General features: G+C 58.4%; 1 protein-coding gene across 4 annotated transcripts in view; it reads left to right on the top strand.

The window, feature by feature from the left end:
• Nucleotides 1-23,425, top strand: part of ACOT7 (acyl-CoA thioesterase 7) — a 108,131-nt gene extending 84,706 nt beyond the window's left edge. For all 4 annotated transcript variants that reach the window (XM_070385125.1, XM_070385126.1, XM_070385127.1 and 1 more), the window contains exons 7-9: nucleotides 1,149-1,265; nucleotides 10,783-10,967; nucleotides 23,040-23,425. In XM_070385125.1, the coding sequence (XP_070241226.1) occupies nucleotides 1,149-1,265; nucleotides 10,783-10,967; nucleotides 23,040-23,138 (401 nt within the window). In that variant the 3' untranslated portion in view covers nucleotides 23,139-23,425. The remainder of the gene's footprint in view (nucleotides 1-1,148; nucleotides 1,266-10,782; nucleotides 10,968-23,039) is intronic.
• The last annotated feature ends 1,750 nt before the right edge of the window (nucleotides 23,426-25,175 follow it).

The raw sequence follows: 25,175 nt of genomic DNA, 5'->3' as shown, positions 1-25,175 counted from the left end.
ATCATACAGCTTACCTGTTACAGGCCATTGGTTTTTCTGTAGTGTATTCACAGCGTCACACAGCCATCACCACAGGCAATTGTAGAATACTTGTATCACTCCAAGGAGAGACCTCCTACCCACATGAGGAGCCAGTCCGCACTTCTCCTGAATTCCCTGTGCCCAGACAACCTTTAATCTGCTTTCTGTCCCTATGGACTTTCATATTCTGGATATTTCATATCAGTGGAATCCTCTAATACGTGGTCTTTTGTATTTGACTTCTTCTACTCAGCATGATGTTAAGTTTCATCCATGTTGTAGCCTGTCATCAGCACTTGGTTTCTTTTTATCACTAAGTAATATTCCATCGTGGGGCTTCCCACGTGGCACAGTGGTAAAGAATCCGCCTGCCAGTGCAGAAGACTTGAGTTCCATCTCTGGTCTGGGAAGATCCACCAGAGAAGGAAATGGCAACCTGCTCCAGTATTCTTGCTTGTGAAATCCCATGGATATGAACCTGTTGTTCATGGTGTCGCAAAAGAGCTGGACCCGACTTAGCAACTAAACAACCACAATATTCTGCTGTGCAGATACACCATGTTTTCTTTGTCCTTTTAGCTGTTGACACACACCTGTGTTTCTCTGCCCTGGTGTACTATGAGTAAGGAAGGCCGTCATGAGATATGCGTACGAGCTTTTGTGTGGATGGATGTTTTTCTTTCTCTTGGGTGCACACCTAAGAGTGCAATTACTGGGTCATGTGCCAGCTCTGTGTCCAGCCTTTTGAGAACCTCCCAGCTGTTTCCAAAACAGCTGCATGATTTCCATCCCCACCAGCCGTGTAGAGGGTTATGATTCTCCACCTTCCCTCCAGCTCTGTCTTCTGGCTTTCTTATGGCGGCCACTCCAGAGGAGGGCATGATGAAGCTTTCCTGGCAGGATAGGACACCTGTAGAGATTGGAGCAGGGTCATCACTTTGTCAGTGGCCTAGACCCTCAGCCGAGGTCGTCTCCCAAAGCTCCCAGGAAGCCCGGTTTTCAGCCTGAGCCTGTCGGCTTCAGCCCTACTGGTGGAAACAGGGGCGTCATTTCCCGTGACTTGTCTCCAGGATGGGCAGTGGGCTCCTCTCCCTCACATCTAACTTGCTGCCCGCCGTCCTCTGCAGGGGTCACCATGAAGCTCATGGACGAGGTGGCTGGGATCGTGGCCGCACGTCACTGCAAGACCAACATAGTCACGGCCTCCGTGGACGCCATTAACTTCCACGACAAGATCCGAAAAGGTAACACAACTCCACCAACAGAGAGGGGCTGCCTTGGCTACTTGGGTCTGTGTACAGTTTGCTTTTGGTTCACCCTTGCTCCCCCAGGCCCTGGTCTCTGCCCATTTGCCAGAGAAACAGAAGCCAGAGGCCTTTATCCCGCTGTGATGTTGTTCCGTCTCTAAGTGGTGTCTGACTCTTTACGACCCCATGGACTACAGCACGCCAGGCTTCCCTGTCCTTCACTGTCTCCTGGAGTTTGCTCAAATTCATGTCCATTGAGTTGGTGATGCTATCTAACCATCTCATTAAGGGGCGTCCTTGGTGGCTCAGACAGTAAAGAATCTGCCTGCAATGCAGGAGATGGAAGTTCGATCCCTGGTTTGGGAAGGTTCCCCTGGAGAAGGACATGGCAACCCATGCCAGTATTCTTGGCTGAAGAACTTCACAAACAGAGGATCCTGGCGGGCTCTAATCCATGGGATTGCAGAGTCAAACAAGACTTAGCGACTAACAGTTGTCACTCTTTCCTGCTAAAGAGTGGCATAAACTTACCCTCTTGAGGGGCCCGGGACACACAGCCTTGTGAAGGCCCCACATGCACAGTTGCTGCTGCTGCACAGTGGTGGCGTAACCTCTTGGGGAGGGGAGATGGATCTCCTGTGTCGTCAGCAGTGGGCAGGTCAGAGCAGTAAGCCCCCAGCCCTCAGCCCATCTGCACCACCCAGCACAGAGCTGGTGGCTTTCCCAGCAGAGATCAGTCCCAGCCCCACCCGGAAATGGTTCCGTGCTCGTCTGAAGACATACAATAACTGTCCCCTCAGTCCGTTGTGTCTTCTGAGATGAGGCTGTGCGCCCCTGGAGAACAGCCCTTCCTTCACTCTGGGGTCAGGGGTCCAGGCGGTGAGAGGGACAGAGAGAAGGTGGGGCTGACAGAGAGAAGGCGGGGGCTGACTCCTTGCTCCCGGCCTCGGGCAGCAGTGCCAGTGGTCCAGGCCTCCGAGGCCGCCTCCAGCTGGGGTCCAGCCCAGCCGCACGCGCACGCCTGCAGACATGCTTGGCAAATAAGTGCTGCCTGCTAGGGACAGAGCAGCCTGAAGCGGAGCTGTAGGCGCCTCCCCTCCCGGCCTGGTCGAGAGCACATCATCTGACCCACGCTGGCCTGGGGTGGGTGCTTTAAGGGAGGGAAGGGGTGGTCTGTGGCTCCCCGCTTTCAGAACCCCTTCCCAACTAGTAGGTGTTTGCCTCAGATGCAGACCACAGTCCTTTTCGAATTTGCCCAAAATGAGTGGGTCTTGTCCTTCTTGGCAGGTCCTCCCAGGGCCTTGGTGCTGTATATGGGGTGCTATGGACGTTCAGGAAAGGAAGGATCCTCTCCAGCCATGAGTCCTGGCCCCTCCTTTTCTGAAACTGACTGCTCCCTGGGTAAATCACTGTGATCACAGCATCCTTGTTAAACACGATGTCAGAACCCACAGTGGACACCATGCTTGTTCAGTGCATCCCCAGTGCCCTCTGAGAACCGCCAGCTGAGAAGCAAAGCGGTGTCCTCCAGAGGCGGCCAGTTCCTCCAGGTCAGCCCATCAGCTGACTTGCTTCAGGTCAGTGGTGCTTCACTGCTGAGGGGAAGGCCCCAGAGGGTGAAGTCTGCCTCTGTTAGAAACAGGGAGTCCACCCCTCCTCACCCCTGACTCTTCACACTTCATCCCTCTTGTGACCAGAATCACCTTTCAACAGGGAGGTCGGGGAGGTCAAGGAGATGCTCATTGGGCAAGGAGATGCTCAGTTGGTTCGTTTTGAGGGAACACTGTGAACCCTGGCCAGAGGAGAGCACTTTTGCTGGGGACGCATTGAAACCTGGGAGATGTCAGGGCAATGTGGGCGCAGAAAAGTTAGTCTTATCCCAAAACACAGAGAAAAGGGGACTTCCCTGGTGGTCCAGTGGTTGAGACTGCACTTCCACTGCAGGGGCACGGGTTTACTCCCTCCTTGGGGAACTGAGATCCCACATTCCTCAGGGCATGGCCAAAAAACCCCCCAAAACACAGTGAAAGGGGTCTTCATTTTCACAAGCTGTGCTTTTCTGGTGGAACATTCCACTGTGGATGAGGTGAGAGTGAGGGCTGGGCTGTGGGCTGCCCCCCACGACGTTGAGCCCTCTGCACCCCACACCCCCACAAATCCCTCACAGCATCAGAGCCTTGGCCTTGAGCCTGTGCAGCCCGCGGCCCTGGAGCTGGGCCTCCTGGCCTGGGGAGCCCCAGGGAGCAGAGAGAATGTTTTCTTTTCACGGATCACATTTTGCTTTGTGTATAAAGGAATGTGGGCCAAGCTGAAGTCACAGTTATGGAGTCTGGCCCGTTTCAGTGCAGTGTCCCCGGGGCCATTAGACAGTGTCACACCTTATTTGTTGTTTTTCCCGAGGAGTGTCCCCGTGTGAAGCTGTCGACTTCTTCACTCCCCCCTCGCCGTGGCTCGAGGAGGAGGAGCCTGGCCGCTTCAGACAGTTGTCACGTGTCATGTTCGACATGGAGGAGCAGAGGCCCCAGGGGAACTGCCGCTCCCCTGCCACTCGTCCTCTCTCACTGTCTGCTCCTTTCTGGGGATGTGTAGGGCGAGGCCGGCTGTGCCTGGATGACCCTGCGGGCTCAGGGTTCCTGGCGCCGGGCATCAGAAGAGTGTCAGACACTTGGTGAAGGGGTGGTGTTGACATTCCCCATGGTTCCGCTTCGATTTTCTGATGCAAATCTGCTGAGATGGCTGTGAGCCCGTGGGGCTCTCAGGGCGCAGACCATGAGCTGCTGCCGGCCCTTGGTCTTGGCCGAGAGGGCGGGAGCCGATGCCACCGCGGCGGGGAGAGCTGCATGGCTGTGTCCAGTTCTGCTGGCAGGAATGCAGGGCAGCAAGAGGGCATGTGAGTGTTCCTGGGAGGCACAGCAGTGACCACAGCCTGGGGACTCCAGGTGTCAGCGGTGTGTCCCCTCCCCGTTATGGAGGCCAGGTGTGCCTTTGGGGGCCATTATTCTGATGACCATAGGTGGGGTCTTAGCAGAGGGGGTGTGACTTTCTCTGACTCCCCTGTTTCAGCATATTTCATTAGAACAACAGCTGGAATGGAGAGGAGGCCAGGCCTTTGGGTTGACCAGCTTCTCAGATCTCAGGCAGGAACTGCTCTGCTCTGTCTTTGTCCAGCCTCCGGGGAGGCTGCTTCCTCAGAGGACGGACATTGGTGTGCTGTCAGCAAAACCCAGCCCGGCCTGTGGCTCAGTGGTCAGTTGGGGGGCGGACGGGTGTCTGTCAGGAAGCCATATGTGCAGCTTTGTGGCATGAAAACATCGCCCAGAAGGTCAGAGGGCGACTTTGAATTTCAGCCCTAGTGGGTGTGTACTGAGAGGGGGCTCGGTGGCACCCACACTTCTGACACAGTGGGGACAGTGCTGTCTCATAGGATTGTGGCAGGTTTGCTGTTACCAACCAGATTCCTGGAGCACACCATCACTGCCGCCTGGACCATGGAGGGCCCACCCTTATACCCTCTTCAACACCCCCACCAGCCCACATTCACGGTCTTTAACACCGGTGACCTGTCCTCCTGGTGACCCCACCAGGTTCAGCCCAGCCCCTCCACCGGCGGGCCCTGAAAGTCCTCCAGGGTTTGTCCCCCTTGCCACTGGGGTTGGCGGGTTTGGGGGTCTTAGTGGTTGTGCAGAGAATCAAACTCGAGCCAGGCCATTGAGGTGGAGGAGGAACACTTTGTCCACGAGTTGGGACTTGGGGGGAGTCCAGTGTCATACCTGAGACCCCTCAGAAAGTGGTACCGAGGTGAGGTCAGTGCTGGGGTAGGGCACAGGGGACCCCAACCACCCGCCTGATAACAGGGCTGCTGGCGTTAGTCAGGGCAAGCTGGTGAAGCCCAAAGACCTGAGCTTCCTTTCACTTGCTCCATTTCTGTCTTTTTTTTTGTTGAGATGCTAAAATGCTAAGAAAAGTGAAAAGGGGAAAATAGTTGCCTTTGCTCTAGTGGTTTTGGAGGCCTTGGGTAGGAAAACCTACAGGTGACCTACCCTTCTCTTGTGGAGAAGTGATCCCTCCAGACTATCAGGGTGGGACGCGAAGTCTCTAGAAGATGCTTGTTGTAAGCACGCTTGCTGCCCCAGCTTCTTGGAGCTTAGATGCTGAGCTCTTCTCAGAGTTTGCAGTGCTTGGCAATGTAGCCTTAGGAAGAGCGATGTTTTAGTGTTTCGCTTTCTTTTCCAAATCCCTGTCTGAAACCTGCCCTGGCAGAAACACCGTGTGCAGGGGGAGCTGGCAGCCCTCTCGGAGGGCCACTCGAGGCAGCCCCACCGTGATTTAGAAAAGGATCGGCCGTGGCCTACGGCTTGGCTCACTGCAGGCGCCCCTTCTGTTTAACTCTGGTGCCCGTTGCTCACTTTCGAGTGCCAGGCATGGTGCTGAATGCTTTACACAATTACCCCTCACTTAGGGGGATACGATTGTCCTCCCCGATGAGACTGGAGCCCTGTTATCCCCAGTTTTCTGATCTGGAAACTGCTGGTCAAGGGATTAAGGAAACTGACTGTGGCCGAAGGGCGGGTCCATGGTGGAACCTGGCGGGGACAGTGAGTTCCAAGGTCGGAGCTTTCGAACCCATGCCTGGTGCCCTCCCACCACCCTCCGGGCCTGAACAGCATCCACTGCCAGGGCCCAGGGGCATCAGCCTTGGTGACGATGCTGATCAGGTGCAGCACCAGCCACCGTAGATGCTCACGCTGGACTGCCAGAGTGATGGTTCCCCCCTCACGTGTATGTGAGAGTCCAGACTGAAACAGGACTGAGGGTTCTGCAGCCATTGGCGTCTGGCCCCAAGGAAGGCCCGGCTCTGTCTGTGTCCCCTCATAGTCTTGGCCCAGGGACCCCTTTTCCTGCTGAATTCGGACAGTTAGAGGCAGACAGTTCAGTCTCTGCTCCCAGCAGCTCTGTGATCTGCTTACGTCAGGTTTACCCACACGAGCCCCCCAGCACCGTCCCCACAACGGTCAGTAGCCACATGCGCCGTGATTCAATGTCGGTAATGAAAGTGTCAGTAATGAAAGTGCTACTCCCTGGCCAGCAGGCCCGCGATCCTCCCAGAGGCTCCAGGAGAGAATCTGCTTCTTCCTTTTCCGGCTTCTAGAGGCTCCTGTACTCGCTGGCTTGTGGCCTGTTGTCCACCCTTATAGCCACAGCCCAGGATCTCCCTGACCCTGCATCTGTGGTCACGGCTTCCTTGTCCTCTCACGAGGACTGCTGTGATGACCTTGGGCCCACCTGGGTGATGCAGGCTGAGCACCCACCTCAAGATCTGTAAACTCATCCCACCTGTGAGGTCCCTTTGTGTTAAATTCCAGCTGACACAGAGAGGCCAGTAAGGCTCTAGCCCACTTCTGAGCTCTGCCTTTTCCCCAGCCCTGGTCTCACCCTGTGAGCCCTGGGGACAGGACACTGGCAGAAACCCCAGGAGAGCAAGGGGCTTCTCAATCCTTGTGGGATAGGAAGTGCTCCCCCTCTGTGGCCAGCCTCCCAGCAGTGGGCATGGGCCCCTCTGAGGTTCGGAGATTAGGGATGATGGGTGGAGGCAGTGAGCTTCCTGGCTCATCACAGAGTGTTTGCACTAGAACTAGGGTCCCTGAGAGCACAGCTGAGTCCCCACCTCTCAGGCAGGCTCCTATGCCAGGTACGCCCCTGTGGGTCCAGCCTTGAATGGAGTCACTCCTCAGCCTCAGATCCAGTCCCATGTCCTGGAACCCAGGTGGAAGGGCAGGGGTTCATCCGTGTCTTCACCGCTGAAGAGCTGGAGGTACCTGCCCGGTGCACTCGCCCATTTGATTCATTGCGACAGTGTCAGAAGCAGCTTCTTGCCTGATGCAAATGTGCCTGCTGCAGAAAGAGAGGAAGGAAGCGATTTGTTTTAAATGTCACTTATTATTACCTTGTTGGAAGGACTCTTCTCATGCCCTCGAGACACCGCAGGGCATTCCGCGGGCACTCTCTCCTCTGGGGTTTCAGACACCTCCCCCACCCTTAGGGCTGTGCAAGAAGGACACTCAGACCCCAAGACATGACAGTCCTGGGCTTCCGTCCACTCGCTCACTGTGCAGGAGTGACCTCTCAGAGAGACGGCTGTTTGCAGACGAGGAAATCAAGGCACAGCAGGCTCCAGGCTTGCCCCCGCCCAAGTTCAAACTTAGGGCTGTGGGACTCCCAGCACCTGTGGGCCCCAGGGCTCTTCCCCAGGGCACCGTAGCCTGGGGAATTGGCAGGCGCCCCGGGTGGCTCCGGGCCTGGAAAGCCTGCCCCTCATGGGGACGGTCTGGCTGTGTCAGGGCTAATCTATCCCTGCTTCTGTGACTCAGAGGAGAACTGGGTGGTCTCTCCTGGCCTCGCTTTCTGGGATCCCACCCCATCCAAGGTGGCACGTGGTACCCAGTGCCCGCAGGAGATACTGTTTTTCCACCTGAGCGTGTTTCACCAATCTTAAACATGCTGCCGTCCAGGTGGGTTTGGGTGTGTGATCTAGTGGGACAGTCCCCGCCCTTTGGACCACTCTGCCAGGGCCACATGCGTCTCACTGCCCACTGTGGGGCACCCTTGAGCACGTGGCAGGTCACACCTGCCCTTGCAGTTTCTGAGACAAAGTGAACAGGAGCCCAGCTGGACTCAGACTGGGGTCGTGCCCTACCCAAACAGGTCCCCACTGTCCGAGGCTGAGGTTGAGACTGGCTCAGCGCCCCCGGAGGTGGTGGCCCTGCCCCTGGCCCCAGGGAGGAGGGAGGGAGCTTGGCCTTGCCGGGCTGCTCGGGCAGAGGCGGCCACCGTGGTAGCTGAGGTGAAGCGTCTGCAGGAGGGGCCCCATCCGGTTGGAGTCTGCCGTGGCCACTGTCCACACAGGGCCACATGTTGGTTCAGGGGTGAGGGGCGCCCACTCTCATGGAGCCCCCAGGCTGTGAAGGAGCTGAGCAGACCTGCAGGTGCCTGGACCTGGAAGCCTGGAAGGAGGAGAGCTCTGTTCCAGAAAGAGGTGCCCGTGTAGAGGGTGGATGAGGTGGGGCAGCGTGGGGGGTGGTCTGTGGAGTGGGTGTGTCTGTTTCTACAAAGCTGGGCCCATCGCTGTGACCCCCACCTCTGTGGACTGACCGCTCCATGCTTTCAGGTTCTGGGGGGAACCAGACATGGCAGCGGCTGGTGGGAGCCTTCCTGGCTCCTGGGAGCTGACAAGCCATGGATGTAGCCAGAGCTACCCTGGGGTGTGACTGACCCCATCCCCAGTGATGACCGCAGACCTCAGGGTTGTGTGGGGTGTACTTTCCCAGCCAAGGGTCAGGGAATGGTGGCCCTTGGCTGCACTGGAGACTCTTGTCCATTTCAAATCCAGTTGCTGCCCCTCAATTACCGAGTCTGGCTTCCTGTTTTTAAGCACCTCCATGTGGGGCAGCCAGGGGTGAGTGAAGCCTGGGGCTCGTGAGGCAGGAGTGTTGCCGTCTCCGAGAGGTGGAGGCTGGTGCTGGGGCTGTACTGAAGCTTTCCCGACTTCTAGGAGGCAGTCATTGTGTCTCCTACCATGAGTGGCTCTCAGGACCATGTCCCCTCGGGTCTCACGTACATCATCAGCCTGCTTCGTTTCCTGAAGTCAGTTTTGATGAGAAATTTCTTCACATTTCTACCCAAAATGATCAGCCGTGTGGTTGGTGGGGGGCTTACACAGGAGATAAGGCATGGGTGTGTTTTCACTTGTTCTTTGAACAAATGGTTGTTAAAAGGCCCTGCATTCATTGCCCCTGCATCCCTGCCCCTTGGCTGGGAGCTCTGGTGAGTTTCCTCTTGAGGAAGGGGCTTGATCCTGCTTCTCAGCAGGTAGCCCCCCAAGCCCTCTGTCTGGTCGTGGGTGAGAGGGTGCTGGCCGGCACTGTGGTAGGCTGATGGGGATGGGTAGGGATGCCGGGAGATCCTCAGGGATGCCCACCTCCCCTTCCTACTCCCCTAGAGATGGCCCATGGGGGCCACGTGGGGGCTGTTCCCAGGGTGGGCCTAGGCACTTTGCCCGTTGCTGACTCGTTGGCCTTCCTTTCCCCTAGAAGTGGCCATGTGTGACACGGAGCGCTCCCTGTGAATATGGGGTGAGTGTGGCACAGAGCATCTGTACTTTATAACACGAATAACTGCTCCCGCTTCTGATTGCCCACATGCTGACCCCTAACCATCACCCGCTGCCCCGACTCATCTGTCCTCCTGGTCTCTAAACATGTCTTGTGGGGCTGTCTCTGTGGAGCTGGGACGTTGGGGTTCTCGGGTATTAGGTCACTGCAGCCAGCTCTGGTCTAACCTAGACAGGAATTTCCTTGAGCCTGGCCCAGAAGCAGGCTGATTTGGGGTGGTGGTCCTGGGCACGTGTCAGAGGAAAACCCTAAGCATCAGTGCTGCCTTGGGGTACAAAGCACTGTCAGTGGTGGTAATGAGTGCACTACATGCCTGCCACCACCAGGCAGGAGCCTCAGCACCTGGCTTGTTTCATGCCAGCCCGTAGTTACCCCGAGGGGCAGCTAGAGTCTGTTTATAGGAGAAAAACTGGGCTCCATGAGATTAAGTCAAAGGAAGGGAAGACCAAGGTCAGAGGTTGCAGGGAGCCTGTGACCGGGAGAGACGCTCTAGGGTAGGTGTTCAGGACCCAAGGGTGTGGGGAGTGCAGAGAGGTTGGGTGGCGGCAGGGTGAGAGCAGGGGACCCCCCCCCCCCCCGCAGGACAGTATCACAGGAACGTGTGACCGTCTGCGATGGAAACTGCTGGAGTTGGGAGGTGGGGGCATAGGGGGACTCTGACCACAGACAGGGCCACAGGGGTGTCTTTGGAGGGCAGATCTTTGGCTCAGGGGAGAGTGCTGGTCCCATGGGCAAGACTGGCGGGGAGGAGAGCCAGACAAGACAGACGCAGCCCCACCTGGACAGAAGGTAGGAAGGAGACATGGGCTGAAGTGCAGACGGTGGCTCCAGGGGACTTAGGACCATGGTCAGCATGAAGGCTTGGCCTGACCATACATGCAACCCTGCCGTCAGACCAGCATCCGGAATGTTAGAGCCAGCCAGGAGGGACTGGGGAGCGTGGAGGAAGGTTCTTTAGTGGCCCTTAGAGCAGCTGGTGGGTGGTGGGAGGGCAGCCATGCAGCTCCAGGGGCACAAGTAAGGCCAGAGCATGGTCAGCACAGATTAAGCCTTAACCTGCCGAGGGACCTGAGAGCGGGTGAGGGGGCCAGCACCCTTCCCCAGACGCTGCCACTCCAGGGCTAGAGACCCTCACCTGGGTGGCCACCGGGATCCCTTCAGCTCTGAATGTTTCCATAAGTGAAGGAGGCCCACTTGCTGACCAGAAAGCGAACACTCAGGGGCTCCCGTGTGGTGTCGCTGTGACATCCTACAGTGAGGACTGTGGTCTGCTGTCTCACTGGCGTCTGCAGCGTCCTCCCTACCCGGCCTGGTCTGGCCGCCCTGACCCACTGTCTGCTCCGCAGGCTGTGTCATCACCATCTCTGGACGCATGACCTTCACCAGCAATAAGTCCATGGAGATTGAGGTCTTGGTGGACGCCGACCCCGTGGTGAACAACTTTGTGAAGCGCTACCGGGCCGCCAGTGCCTTCTTCACCTACGTGTCCCTGAGCCCAGAGGGCAAGTCTCTGCCTGTGCCCCAGCTCGTGGTGAGTGACCCCTCTGGCCCGTGTGTCCTTGGGAGTGACTGACCCCCATGCTGGGCCAGCCTGCTGGGCACTCACCGGGCTTCCAGAAGAAACTGAGTCACAAGAGTCTATTATGGGCCACTGGGCCCCCCTCCACTCCTGAGGGGCCAGCCACCTTGGCTGAGGTGCAGGTCACACGTGAAAGCCCATCCCTGGGGGCGCGGGGGAGAGGCTGGGCAGACAGTGTGAGAGGTGATGCCCCTTACAAGCTCCTTGCTGAGGGATAAGCATGCTGCCCTTGGGGTCCTGACGCTGTGTACGATTGCTGGAGCGGGGTCGGGAGAGAGGACCCTCCCAGGGTGAGCTCTCAAGGAGACCCTGGCCTGAGTCCTGCATGATGAGGCCAAACCAGACCCCGCACCTTGAGGCTGGGCCTCATGGCCTTTCCCAGCCTGGGCGCAGGCAGGCAGCTACCACCACAAGCAGACCCTGGGTCTCCAGTCCAGGCACAGATCCTGGAGGGCCTCAACCCCCAGCAGGGTTCCCTTGGAACTGGCCTGGGTTCTACAATCCAAGAGGCTGCTGTTGGGGCTGCTGGGGGTGAAGGTTATGAGCATTTTCTTAATTTGGGAAAGAGAAGGTTGGATTCGCTGAGCATGTAAGGATTTCCCTCCCTCTTGCCATCCCCCTCAGCACCCCCCCACCAACCCCCATCTCAGCTCTTAGCACCTGCAGGTCCCCAGCGCTCAAGGCCACAATCACAGGAGTCTTCCCTCCCTCACGCCTAGCCCTGCCTGGTCCTGGGGCACCACCCTGCTCCTGTCTGGGATCACTGACAGCACCTCCTCCTGGTCCCTCCCTCCTTTACACACTCACCCACGCATACACACACACGCACACATACACTCTGTTCTCCAGCACAGGGGTGATTTGTTCTCAGCTGTGCAGATCTTGTCACTTGCCTGCTGAAACTTCAGGATTCTGGTTCATTTAGAATAAAACCCATGGTCCTAAGGCTCATGCCTTGAGGGTCTGTGCACCCCGGCCTTGCCACCCACTCCACCCCAGCCTGCTCCTGCCTCACCTGGAGCCCTGCTGCCCCCACACAGGTTCTAGGCCACCTGCAGGGGTCGGTCCTCACCCCCCAGGGTGAGCCCAGTGTCTCCTCCTTGGAGGAGCCTCACTGACCCCCGTCCAGCATCCCCATCGTGGTCTGGCCTTGTCCCACCCTGCCCTACTCCAAAGCACCAGCCCCCGATTTGGTGATGCTGGTCACTTGCCGATTGTCCTGCCCCCACTTGTCTGAGCCTCACGAAGACTAGAACACGTGTGCTCCCTAGAGGTCACTGGGGCTGCAAGTTTCAGTACTTGGGGGTGCTCTCTGGAAAGTGCGTGAATCCTGCTGTGTGCAAGGCCTGAAGCGAGAGACAGGCAGTGTGGGTGCTCAGAGGAGCAGGGTGTGTGCTGGGCTGGTGGCTTCCACCTGAGGGCTGTGAAGTGGTGCCCAGGGGGTGAGCAGGAGCCCCCAGAAAAGCCAGTGGGTAAGGGCCATCTTGGGAGGTCCCAGGAGCTCAAATGCTAGCAACTTTGCATGAGCTAGCCATGGGAGAGCCCAGGAGTTAGGGAGCAGAGGCGGCCAGGATTGGGGGTGGGGGGGCAAGTGGTGAGGAAACCTGGCACTCGGTAATTGTGTATGGAAGGAATGAATGAACAAATGAAGGAATGAATGACGTGTCCAGATTTCTCTTGAGGCTAATGAGAGCTTTATAATCTCACACATTCCTTAGTGATGCTATCTGGTAAGTGCCCTGCCTGGAGCTCTGAGTCCTCTGCCTGCTTCTCTCGGCCAGGCTCAGCCCGGCCCTGGGGGCCAGGCTCCCCTGCACGTTACCCTCTTACACTGGTGAGGACCCCCTCAGCCCAGCAAGGCTGAGTCACTTGTAGACGTTCACACAGCTGGCCTGTGGGAGCCTGGGTGTGGAGAAGGCCTCTCTGTTCAGGCTGCTCCTGGTTGGTCTTGTCAGGCCCTGGGTCTGCCACTAGGGGGCCAGGAGGACGCCAGAATCCCCAGCTGAGGTTGGGCTGGGCTGTGCTGAGCACAGAAGCTTGGGCAGGGGTGGGGGTGTGTTGGGGTCTCCAATGCCTGGCACTTTTGTGGAAGTGGCTGGCAAGTGACTCGGGCCCCCTGCCAGTCTGAGCCCTGCTTCCAGAAGCGCCTCCCAGGGCTGCCACCGCCCCCGCCACGTCTGTGCCCCACGCAGATCCCCAGCTCCTGGAGAAGAGCGTGTACCAAGGCCTCTGCCACAGTAAACATATGGCACTGAAGCTCACTTCCTCTTGGGGCTGCACGAGGCCCTGCCTGCTTCTTCTCGGGCTGAGGAGGGCCGCCTGGCTTGCGTGGGGACTGCACAGGTCCTGCATGCTTCTTCTCTGGCTGAGGAGGGCCGCCTGGCCTATGTGGGGGGGCGCTTCTTGGTGGCAGCTGAGTCCCCCCTCTCCGAGATGCTAACGTGCCTCCCCCACCCTGCTCTTCCTCTCTGGGGCCTCACAGGCCTGCGGGGGAGCCATCCGGCCTCATGAAGGGCCCTGACGTGGCCAGAGGAGCCTTTGCTGCCCACTAGGCCCTCTCCTGTCCCTCCCCGTCCCCCACGGCCCCTCCTGGGGCTCTGGTGAAGCAGGTTGGGGGATGGGGGAGGCTGCAGAGAGGAGGGCTGGTGAACCTGGCCTTGAAAGATGGGGGCTTCACCGTACTGAAGGAAGGAAGGGGTGGCCAGGGAGGGTGCCATCCTCGGGTGGGCTCTGGACTGACACCTCCCCTCATACAGCCTTGGCCCTGCTGCCCAGGGACCAGGCCTGTTGGGGGCGAGGGTAGGGGTCCATCAGCCTCGGCCTCTCCCTCCCAGGTCCTTAGCCACAGTACCCCCCACCTCACATTGGTCATGGTGGGTTCCCTGGGAAAGCCTCGCCTGCCCACCACCACCCCCCAGCATTCTTGATGGGCTTTCCTGAGCCCAAGGACGGGGTGCTCACCTCACCTGCATGCCACCCTGATGGCGTAGCAGGATGGCTGCCACCCTGCCTGGCCCCTTGGTTGATGATCTGTGTCCCCTTGATCTCTGCCCACAGGCCTGACCTCCAGCCTTGATCCTCTTGGCCCCAAGTGCAGGCTCACCCTTGTTCTCTCCAGACCCTTGTCCTGTCTCTGTCCATGTTGCCACAGGGCCCCTTGGGGACACCTGTCAGCCTGGCCGCCCCCAGCATCTCCGTCCTATTTACTGAATTTGCACCACACACAAGCGGGGCCTTGACCTCCATCCTCCCGCCTCCCTCGCCTCCAGGCTCCAGCAGGGCGGACCCATCCAAGGACACTCTCTGTCTTTAATCTCACTGGCCTCTCCCTGGCTTTGGCAGGACTCAACTTTGAGGGACTCTGCAGTGTCCAGACAGCCACCCCATGGCCTCGTCACCTGGGCTCTGAGAGAGCCTGCCTGCACCCTGCCCTCAGTTGGGCGTGGGCCCAGGCCCCAGGCTGCCTCCTCTGTCTCCTCCACAGGCATCTCAATATAACATTGAGGTCTCAGCAGGCATCTCAAATATAACATTCCCAGCCACCTCCCCCCCAAACCCCGCTCTTCCTGGTGTGTTCAGCCTGGCTCCTCTCTGCCCCCTCAGCTTCAAGCCGCATACCCGCCCTGTTCCTGCTACCACCTCCCTGACTGCACTGTGTCCGAGCAAATGTTAGAACAGAATCACGTTTGCTGCCTCTCCCACCTTGATGGTTCAGCAGCTCCTTGGTGCCCTGGGCACAGACGGGTCCAGCCAAGTCGGCCGCCATTGTTCCTCAAATCCCCAACCCAGTCCTGCCTCCGGGCCATTGCACTGGCTGTTCCTCTGCCAGGACGCTTCCCTCCAGTCATCACGGTGTCAGCTCCTGCCATAGTTTCCCAGATAATTTCCTTCTTCAATGGTCTTCCCTCCTCTTTCTGGATAAAGCCTTATTACTCCTCCCCCATCACCCAGTGACTCCTGTGCCTGGAAAAGAACCTGGAGTTGGTGGAAGGGGGAGCTCAAAAGGAGCCAGGAACTGAGAGGGCTGGGGATGGGGCTGGTCACGGGAGAGGAGGGGCAGCGACCACCTGTGGCCCCCCCAGCTGCTGGAGGGCAGGTCTGGCCCAGGACCTCCCTTCCAGCCCTTTCGTCTGCTGTTGGCTGAAGGAGTGGGGCCTGCAGGGCCCCCCAGATGGCCTTGAGACCAAGGATATCTGAGGATATCCGCCATCTTCGTTTTGAAAAGGTCCTTCCACTGTAGATGCAGGTGGACAGGGTGTCTTGGCAAGGTCTGCGGTCCGGCTATTGGTGGTTGTGTGGTGCGCCCAACCAGGGGCTGCTTTAGGCTCAATTGAAGGCACTGCGGTGGCCCTTCTGCCCTGCCTGTACCCCAGAACTCAGCCTGCTGGGAAGACCAGTGCCAGCAGCAATCTGGGAATCCATGGAGAGCTGCTTGTGGTCATGGAGCCCTTTGTGGAGGAGCCCCTGGCCTTCCGGGGCTGGGCCCGTCTCTGTACCTGGGGGGCTGCCTGCGCCCTTTCCAGAAACCCAGGAACCTGGGATGGGGGGGGGCAGGCGAGAGGAAGTCAGCTGCTTGATGAAAGGGATGGGTTCCCTGGGATGGGGGGGGGCAGGCGAGAGGAAGTCAGCTGCTTGATGAAAGGGATGGGACGGAGACTGAACTCCCAGGTTTTCAGGGCCAGTGCTGGTGATGGCCGCTTCTTGCCGCCGGCTGCATGTAGACCCAGGCTATCCTTGCTAAATAAAGATGGTCTTTGATTCTTCGCTGAGGTGTCCTGGGGCCACTGATGTGGATAAAAATAGCCTCTGGTCGGGGAGGGTGGGCAGAGTCCCCAGCCTCCAGCCTGGCCTCTGCGGCACTCACTGGGGAACCACCAACACCGCGTCGTCTGTCTCTGAGTCCACGTGTGGCACGTGGGGGCTCAGCCCTCCCCACCCCCATTGTCAGTACTTCTCCTCCAGTCTATTTTTAGCTCCCATCCCCAAGGCCTGGCTGACACGGAAGGCAGCGTGGCTGTGGGAGTTTTTCTTGATGAATATTTTATGCTGGGAGGGCCCGCTGCACCACGCCAGCAGATGCTGGCACTTCCAGGCTGATTGTTAAAGGCGAGTGTGGCCTGTGGAGCCAGCCAGCTCCCTCTGAAGGCCTCCCTGCAGCCGTGCCCTCTAACTTCGAGGGTCGAGGTGAAGGGCAGAGTTAGAGGGGTGGCTCCCTGAGACCCACTTCCACCCTGGTGGAAGGACTTTAGTACCCCCAAACGTGAGAACTAGTGGACTCTGTGTTAAAGCGGGGGCAAGGCTGGTTTCCATTCTCTGGTTCAGTTGTGGGTGCTGCAGACCCCGAGGTCCCGGGAGACCCACTTGGGGGGAGGTCTCACCTCGCCAAGGGAGCCACCTGGACCCTGTGCCAGGGCAGTCACATGATGCCAATTTGGACACATGCATTCACAACTGCTTCATGGGTCATTTAGAAAAGGATCATTTGTTTTCCCCAGTGAGCTGAGCAGCATGGCCACGTCACATTGGGGTCACGGAGCAGGGTCTTTTCAAAGCCGGTTTGCTTGGCTCCCAGAAAACCCAGACCTCAGAGCAACCTGCGGTGCGGGGGTTTTGGCCACTGCTTGTAGACCATCATCTCCTGGTCCACTAGGAACTGCTGACAGGTGGAGGGCAGGGCCTGGACCCAGGAGCCTCCGTCGCAGCACTGAAATGACAAATCGGGATGAAAACAGGAGGCAGGGAGGAAATCGAGGAGGCCACCGGCCTTCCCTCTCTCTTGGAGGGGCTGGTTCATAGCTGGCGGGGCTCCACCAAGAAGCGGTGAAATGTGAGCTCTGCACTTTCTCAGCTGTAGGTGCTTCCTCTTTCCATCATGGCCAAACCTCAGGGCCCCATCCAGGGCCAGTCACCATACAGGTTTCCTGAGGACCAGCTCCCAGGGCCTGGGTGCCCGTGAGGCCGTTCCCTGTCCCCGGGACAGGGCCGGTGCTGGGGTGTGCTCTGGGCCCACAGCGGGAGCTGAGCACTGACTTCACACAGTGCCGACCCACCTCCTCACTAGGTGTTGGGGTGGGTTATCCACACCCACCCAGACCATGGTGACAGCGATGAGACGTGACTTTGACATGAAGTCGATATGGAGCAGACCTTGAACACCTTGGCCAAGGCGGCCCCTTCCTGGGTGCTCAGAAATACAAGGACGAAAAGACCCTGGAACCCCCAGGGGTAGGAAGGGTGCAGAAGGGCCTCCCCACTCACTGGTAGGTGCATACAGAATCAGAGAATAGCATGCCAGCCCTGCCTGCAGGAGCAGAGATGCTTCATCAGGGGCGTTGTCCATCCCCAGGTGTACTGGACACCCCGCTCGTGCCTCCTGTCACCAGCGCAGGACCCTATCAAGCCCCTCGGTGGTCTGAGCCTTCTGGAGCTGCTCGAGGTGGAGGATGCCTGAATGTGTCCTCTGAGCAGAATCCTCAGTTCTGAATCGTCATTGTTCAGTCTCTCAGTCGTGTCCGACTCTCTGCGACCCCATGGACTGCAGCACGCCAGGCTTCCCTGTCCTTCACCATCTCCGAGTTTGCTCAAACTCGCGTCCGTTGAGTTGGTTCTGATCTTTAACACAGTCATGTTGGTTTGGGATTCAGGCTTTCTTGCTTTGATCTTCATTGGTTTGCTTGTTCATTCACTCAGCAGAGGCTTCCGGGACCCCACTGTGTTCCGGGCATCGTGTGGCCTCACACAGATGGCGGGAAAGATGCTGACACAGTGTGCATGCAGGGCAAGGGCTGGCAGTGAGCGTGACTCCTGGCCCGGCCCAGCCCGTGGGAAGGGCTCGGCGTGTCGGCACACCCCACCCAGGGGCCAGCACTGCGTGCGGGTCCCGAGCCCCCTCTCCTGTTGGGGGGTGGCACCCTCCCGCCTCCTGCCTGGCAGTACCTGTGTTCCCTGCCTCTTCTGGACACCTGTTGACCCTTCCGCAGGTGAACTTCGTGGTTGCACAGGAGGGCAGTTATTTGAGGAGTGGAGCCAGTGCTTTAGGGTGAGGGGAACCCCCGGTGAGGGTGTTCATGACTCTCCACATTGGCTCTGTCATTGGAGGCTGTGATGCCGTGTGCTGGGGGCTGCGGTGCTGAGCCCGGTGCAGTAGCTGCACAGTCCAGTCTGTGGCCCCTGGGAACTAGACACTGGACCGCAGACTGTGGCTTCCCGGTGCGCAGCCCATCCCCGCCCCAGGTCAGGGTCTGTGGGCCCAGCTGGGGGACACAGCCACCTGTGGGCAGCTCGCCAGGGCCCCTGGCCACACCACCCCGAGTGGCCTCGGTCATCAGACAGTATCCTAATTGCCTGCATGATTGTCCCAAGGTCTCTCTCCTCCTGTTATGAAGGCCGGAGAGGCTGTGCCGCGTGGCTCCCTAATTAAGAAGGTCTGCGTCCCTCAGGCTCACAGGAAGTTGTTCTATCACCACTGGAAACCCTCTTCGCACCAGACATTCATTAATTACAAAAAGGACAAGTTCTTGATTTTACTGAGGGCGGAACTTAGTCACTCACCCTCTCTGCCAAGTTCCAAATGTGTGTTCTTGAAGCACAGAGAATGCAAAATGGAAAACATTTGGTTTGCACTGTTAGGCTCTGAAAGCCAGAGGCTTCCCCACCAGTGGAAAGGAGCCCGGGAGACAGTGCTGGTGGGAGGAGGGAAAGATGAACATCGGAGGCCCAGAGCCAGCAGGCGGGAACCAGCGGGGCGCCCCCAGCACGGGGGGCCCAGGCCTGGGACCCCACCCCCACCCCTGTGTCCCTGGGCCTGAGTATCACCTTCCAAAGATCCAGCTGCCTTAAGTTGAGCCCCAGGGCCAACTGCCCTCGTCCCAGGGCATCAGCTATGTGTTGGCAAACAGGAATACACTTTGTCTCCAAGGCTGTTCATGATGACAGGAGTTCATCAGTGTGATGCTGGCGAGCACACACGCAGTGTAATCGCTGTGAGTGGAGAGCGGCCTGCACTGGCCCCGTAGGAGACCCTTCATCACGTCACCTCCTGGAGACCCCTGGTTCGCAGCTGGCCCTGGGAGCATCCTGGAGCTGCCTGGCCACATGGCAGGTCCCAGTGACCCCATGGTCCTTGGCACCCCTCCGAGGAGGGCAGAGGCCCAGGTGCAGTTACCAGACCTGGTCAATTCCGGTGTCTGTCCAGCGCTGAGAGAAGCGTCCAGAGCCTTTTGTGTACACTGTCTCTTCCACCAGGCAGGTAAACGGGTCACTGCATCCTGAGCTGCCAGTGGGCTCCTTTGCTGTCACCTGTCCTTTTTCAAATGCACAGGAAGCCCTCCCCCTCAGGCTGGGGGACGGGCAGCCTGCAGGAGTTGGTAGCTCCTGCCAACAGCTTTAGGCACTCGAGAGGAAGTGTGATTCCTATGGAGGAGCTTTGTCCTTCTCCCCGTCACCTCCAACCCCCCATTAAAAACAGCAACAGCCAACAACTTATGTATTTATTTACTTTGCCGGATGGAGGGAGACGGCTGTGAAGAGGCAGCGGCAGCTGGGCTGTGGGTGGGGCCGCGTGCAGGGAGCCATCTGTCTAGTTCTGCCAGCTCCTCGCCCAGCAGGGAAGTGGTAGCCCCTCTTAGTCACTTGGCTGGGAGAGCTGTTTATCTGAGCTCGCAGCCCTGGGGAGGCTGAGCGTCCAGCAGCCGGCCGGGTAGGACCCTGCCTCCACCTAGAGCAGAGTTGCTCACCCCTGGCTCTGTTCTTCCCCCACATGCCTCTCCCCAGCCCTGAGGTGTCTTTATAACACCTCCCAGGGCAGGTGGGCAGGAAAGGGCCATCAGCATGTGGGTGGCAGCACCGAATCCACAGAGCCCAGAGCTCCCCACAAAGGCTGCCGTCCCTGGAGACGAGGTGAGGGGTGAGCCCTCGCCAGCTCCTTGTTCCCAGGCTGAACAAGGTTTGGCCGCGCTCTGAAGCCGGCCCGCTGCCTGCACATCCATCATCAGGCGGCAGGAGGTCTGTCTGAGGGCAGATCCTGGCTGATGAATTAGCTGCAGAATATTGAATGTCAGGGACTCGCTCGGCACAACAACCTTGGGGCTGGGTGCCGGGCGCTGGCTCCTCCCCACTCCCTGCCCGGCGGACACTGGAATTGACCAGGTCTTATACCTGCCTCTGGGCTTTTGCCCTCCTGGGGTCGTGTACTGAGAGAAACGTCCAGAACCTTCAGTGCACATGTCTAGAGACTTCTGGGGGTGGGGTAGCGGCAGTCGTTTGGGGGTACCTGATGGAGGGCCGGGCTCGTCACAGCCACACATCAGGGCCACGTGAGCCCCCCTCACCCTTGAGGGTGCGTTGGGACCTGGTGGGAAGGGAAGGCGCAGCGTCTGTCTCCTCTTTGCCTCCTCTGGGAGGCGCTGAGGCCAGGGCTGGAAGGGGAATGTGCCCCTGCCCCTGGCCTGTCCTCTCCTGGGTGCAGAAGGCTATAGAGGCTGGGCCCCTGCAGACTCAGGTGGGCTCCAGATTCATTCTGGATGTTCACCAGGATGATGCTGGAGGGCCACCGTGTGCCCTGCTGCCCACCAACAGCCCCACCCTTGAGAGCCTGTCAGCACAAGCTGGCCTGGGGGATGGCAGCAGCTCAAACTGTGGCTCTGCCTTGTACAGGCTGTTGCTTGGTCAGATCACTCAGCCTCTGCCCCACGTCGCCATAGGAGGGGGACGTGATGACCCTGGACGCCTCCAGGGTGGTTACACAGACTCTCACCAGCTGGGGGGTGCCCGCATGCCTTCCCAGGAGCCCTCACCACACCTGGACCTTGAGACCATCTTCCTCTGCTCCACTTGGTCTTGGTCCAGGCCACTGTCTCTTTCCTAGTGCAGCACCGTCTGCCTCTTTCCTGTGTGTGGTCGGCCATTCGGTCAGCTCCCCAAGGCAGGGTCCCGTGGATGGTGCTCGGCGTGCTCGTGGGAGCATGTGCGTCCAGGCCGGATTTAGTTCCATGAGCATCACCTCTGCCCTGCTGTCTTCCTCACGTGCCCAGATTTGGGTGGGGGCCCGCCACGCTGAACCTTCCCTTTGACTTTCTGTAAACTCGGACGACACTCACACCTCTGCGGTGGTTTTGAGATATGATTATGTGCTGTGTGGTTGCCCGTGTAAATGTACAATCCAGTGGGTTTTTATGTATCATGGATGGGAGCCACAGGTCTCAACCATGCCAGGCAAGTCCCATACAGAGGCAGGAGAGGAAAAAGTCCCCACTGTCTTAGCCTGGTGGCCTTGACCTTGCATTCTTGGCCACTTTGGCTGTGCCTGCAATGACGGAGACCTGAGTTTGATCCCTGGGTCAGGAAGATCCTTAGGAGGAGGGCATGGCAACCCTCTCCAGTATTCTTGCCCGGAGAATCCCTCGGACAGAGGAGCCTGGCAGGCTACAGTCCATAGAGTCACAAAGAGTCAGACATGACTTCCATTTTCATTTAGAACAGGGATGGACATAGAGAGGGATCAGGGTCCTTCCCACAGTGCTCCATGGGCCAGCTGCCTTGCATCGCCTAACATGTGTTAGAAACGGGTCCCAGCCCCCAGACCCACTGCAGACACATAGAATCTGTGCTTACAAGATCCTCAGTGATTCGTACATGCGCATTTGAGAAGCCCCTGATCTCGCACCTTTTACCTGGATGTATGTAGGAGCCTTGGGCTGGGCTCAGCAGGAAGTGGCCTTGTCTTCTTGGGGTGCCTTCAGCAGGGGCTGGAGTACTTGGGGCCCCAAGGATGTCTCGTGCCCCCCCCAACTTAGAACTTCCTGATAAAATGGAGATAGAACATTCCATTTTCCTGGGCTGTTTTAGGTCAAATTGCATAGCCTCAAGTTTCATTTTTTAAAAAGCCAGCCAGAGATGAAACCAGAGCCAGCTTTCAATAAAGTATCTTGGAAAAGTCAGCGTTTTCCACGTGTGCCCCAAGAGTCTTCATACAGGGACTAGAACCACTCTAAGAAGCACAACCTAGTGCATCAGATGCCCGGATGTTCTGTTGGCTCCAAGCTGTGGGCTTCTGATAGTTCACACCTGGTGACACTTAGAGAACCATTTCTGAGAAGGCTGAAAGGGAGGGAGTGTTGGGTATAACCTGACATTCCGTCCTCTGGCTGAGTGTTCTCTCTTTTGTCAATATACCATTTGCCTGTAAAACCCTTGGGCCTAAAAATAGCTGCTGGGGCTTGGTGTCATTGTAGATGAAGGGCACTTGCCCCATTTCTTTGGCTTTCAGACACTCTCAGAGTGTCTCAAGGCAGTGTTGTCCAGAGGAATTAGCAGAGCTCTTTAAGCCTGAATCCCTGACCCCTGGGCAGTGAGAAAGAACTCTGCAGTGGGACAGATGGGGTCTTGGAAGTGACCAGCTGGTGCTGTTGCCGTGACCTCTGTCTGGGGCCACAGCACTTAGTGGCTAGGTCAGGCCACCCTCAGGAATGAAAGGGGGTCCATTCACTGTCATACTGGTCAGCAGGCATGGGCCAGGGTAGTCCTGGGCAAAACATGGCCTTTGGCCAAGTCTCTGGTCACTTGAGGACCTGGCTTCTTAGGTTGTACAGAGAAGAGGTGAGGTGGACACCAGGTGCCACTTCCTAGGCCTCTGTGCTGGCCAGGGGTGACTGCCGACAAGCGGTCACTCACTCCTGGTAAAGTGGCCAGTGAATAAAGTGGCCTTCTCAAGGTCACGCAGCCAGCACGGTGTATGTCCCCACTTACCTTTGGGGCAGAGACCAAGAGTAGCTGGCATTCCCTGGGAGTGCAAACACAGGGTCCCCCTTTGGCCCCTCTCCCAAGTTCATTATCAACTGCATTTCCAGCTGAAATTCATTCTCAAGAAGGCCCTGGGCTCAGATTCCGCCTGCTGTGGAGAGTAATGGGGTCTCCGCCCTACGGGCTGCAGGAAGATGGGGCCTGGCCCGGCTTCTCTCTGCCCTCCGGGGGCGGTGCCCACATTCACTGGTTCTCTAACCTGCCTGCTCCTCTGTGTGTCCACAGCCTGAGACTGAGGACGAGAAGAAGCGCTTCGAGGAAGGCAAAGGGCGGTACCTGCAGATGAAGGCGAAGCGGCAGGGCCAGGCGGAGACTCAGGCCTAGACGCCTCTCAGGCCTGGAACAGGCCCAGCGCCGCATCATTAGAAGTTACCCCCCGGCCAGAAACCCAGTTCGTGTTGACAACTGGGGTTGTGTGAAGTGTTCGTTTCGCAGTGTTAACCTCTCCCGAAAACCTCTACACCAAAGCTTTATTTATATCACCCCAGTGTAAACGCTACACAGTATTGTCCCAATGCCCGCGCAGTCCCTGGAAACCCTGGGGTGACCTGGGCACACACTGTACCGTATGTAGAGTTCAGCTTCACTAATAAAGCTACTGTTTGGCTGGACCTTGGTCTGGGTGGTCATTTGTCTTGGGGGGTTGCACTTTCCCTGGGTGTGGGATCTGGAGGCCACCCAGAGGCCTAGTGGGGGCCTAGTGGCCTGGGGGCCACCCTCCTGGCCCCCACTCCTCTGGGTGCCTGGACCTAGACCTGCCCTAGCGCCCACTTGTGTTTGCCTGATGACTTGCTGGTCAGAGAGATCACCCCTCCCTCCTGTCCCACCCCCCACCCCAGCCCAGGGGCCTTGGTTCCAGGCTCTGAGGCCTCATCCAGTTCCTTCCCTTTGATGGGAGCTGGGGCACTTGTGAGGACTCAAAGTTTTGGCAGAAAGAGCCAAACTCAGGGATTTCCCTGGTGGTTCAGTGGCTAAGACTCTCCCAAATGCAGAGGGCTGGGGTTCAATCCCTGGTCACATGCCGCAATGAAGATTGAAGATCCCTCGTGTTGCAACTAAGACGCAGTACAGACAAATATTTTAAAAAAGAGCCAAACTCAGCCAGACCAACCACAGCTGCCCTGCCCTGAGCCCGGCCTCTCCGCACCAGAGGCAGCTCGGACACCTCAGAGCGAGAGGCAGGGGTTCTACCAGAGGGGGCCCTCCTCAGCTAGTGCCAGGGCCTCTGTGCCTGAGGAGGAACTCCCAGCCACTCAGGCAAGTGGGGTTACTGGGAAGGCTTGTGGCGTGGGGGTCTGAGGGGCAGTGTGTCAGCCCGTGTGCATGCATGCACTTGCATCGGTATCCCTGTCTGCAAATACGTGTGGGCATGTGTGAGGGAGGAAGCTCTGTGTGTGCATACACCCGCGCATCTGGTCCAGCAGCCTCAGGGCAGGTAAGCAGCTGAGGCCACTGTAGGGCCAGGTCCCTACCCACCCACCCACAGCTGAGAAAGTCCCCTCCAACAGCACTCCTGGTCATTGCTGCCTGTGAGGATGTTCCTGACCCAGGCTCATCCCCAAAGCCTGGAGATGAGACTGGCTGTCAACGGCACAGCCTCACACAGGGCTCCCTTGGGCCCAGGAGAGAGAACGCGACTCCAGATGTGCAGAAACGTCCGCCAAGACCTTCAGAATCTGTCTCGGCCCCAGTCCCGGCTGACGGGTTTGTTTCCTGCCTGGGAGCATCGGGAGGGAACACCCACAAGAGGCCACAGCAACCCCGCCCCTGGAGGCTGCCTCGCCTCCCCAGCTCCACACACCCGCTCCCATGCCAGCTTCCTGGGTGCCCGAGGCAGGAAGGGAGGAGGAAGCAGCCTGCCTGGCAGGGTGAGAAAGACCATCCTGTGCAGGCCAGCCAAACCTTGCCCTGAGAAACCATAGTCGGCCATGCCAGGCCCAGTACCCCAGTCCTGGGGTTCCCCAAGGCAGCCCTGGGAAGCTCATCTCCCATGTGCCCCCAGAGCCAGCTGGGGCAGGGGTACCAGTCCAAGTAGCCGTGGTGAGCTGTGGAGGTGCACTTGGGGCCACAGGCGTGGGGCATGCTGCCCTCTGCCAGCTGGGCAGCAGCTGGGCTCAAGGCTCTGAACGGCTGGATGGCCTTAGAAATGCCACATTTGACTACCGGCTACCCTGTGTCAGCCTCCCATTGCTGCTGGTCTGTTTACAACCAGGACCACATGGGCAGGGAGCTGGCCTGCCCACAGAGAGCTCACAGGGGCCCTGATCACCCAGAAGCCACACACAGGGAGCACATGGCCCAGGACTCGCACTCACCAACCCCATTTCGTTGTGGAACCGTGCTATTCAGACAGCTTTAATG

The sequence above is a fragment of the Bos mutus genome, chromosome 16 (genome assembly GCF_027580195.1).
Source record: "Bos mutus isolate GX-2022 chromosome 16, NWIPB_WYAK_1.1, whole genome shotgun sequence".
Classification (NCBI taxonomy): Eukaryota; Metazoa; Chordata; class Mammalia; order Artiodactyla; family Bovidae; genus Bos; species Bos mutus.
The sequence above is the reverse complement of the archived record's forward strand: the minus strand, read 5'-3'. Positions and strand labels throughout refer to the sequence as shown.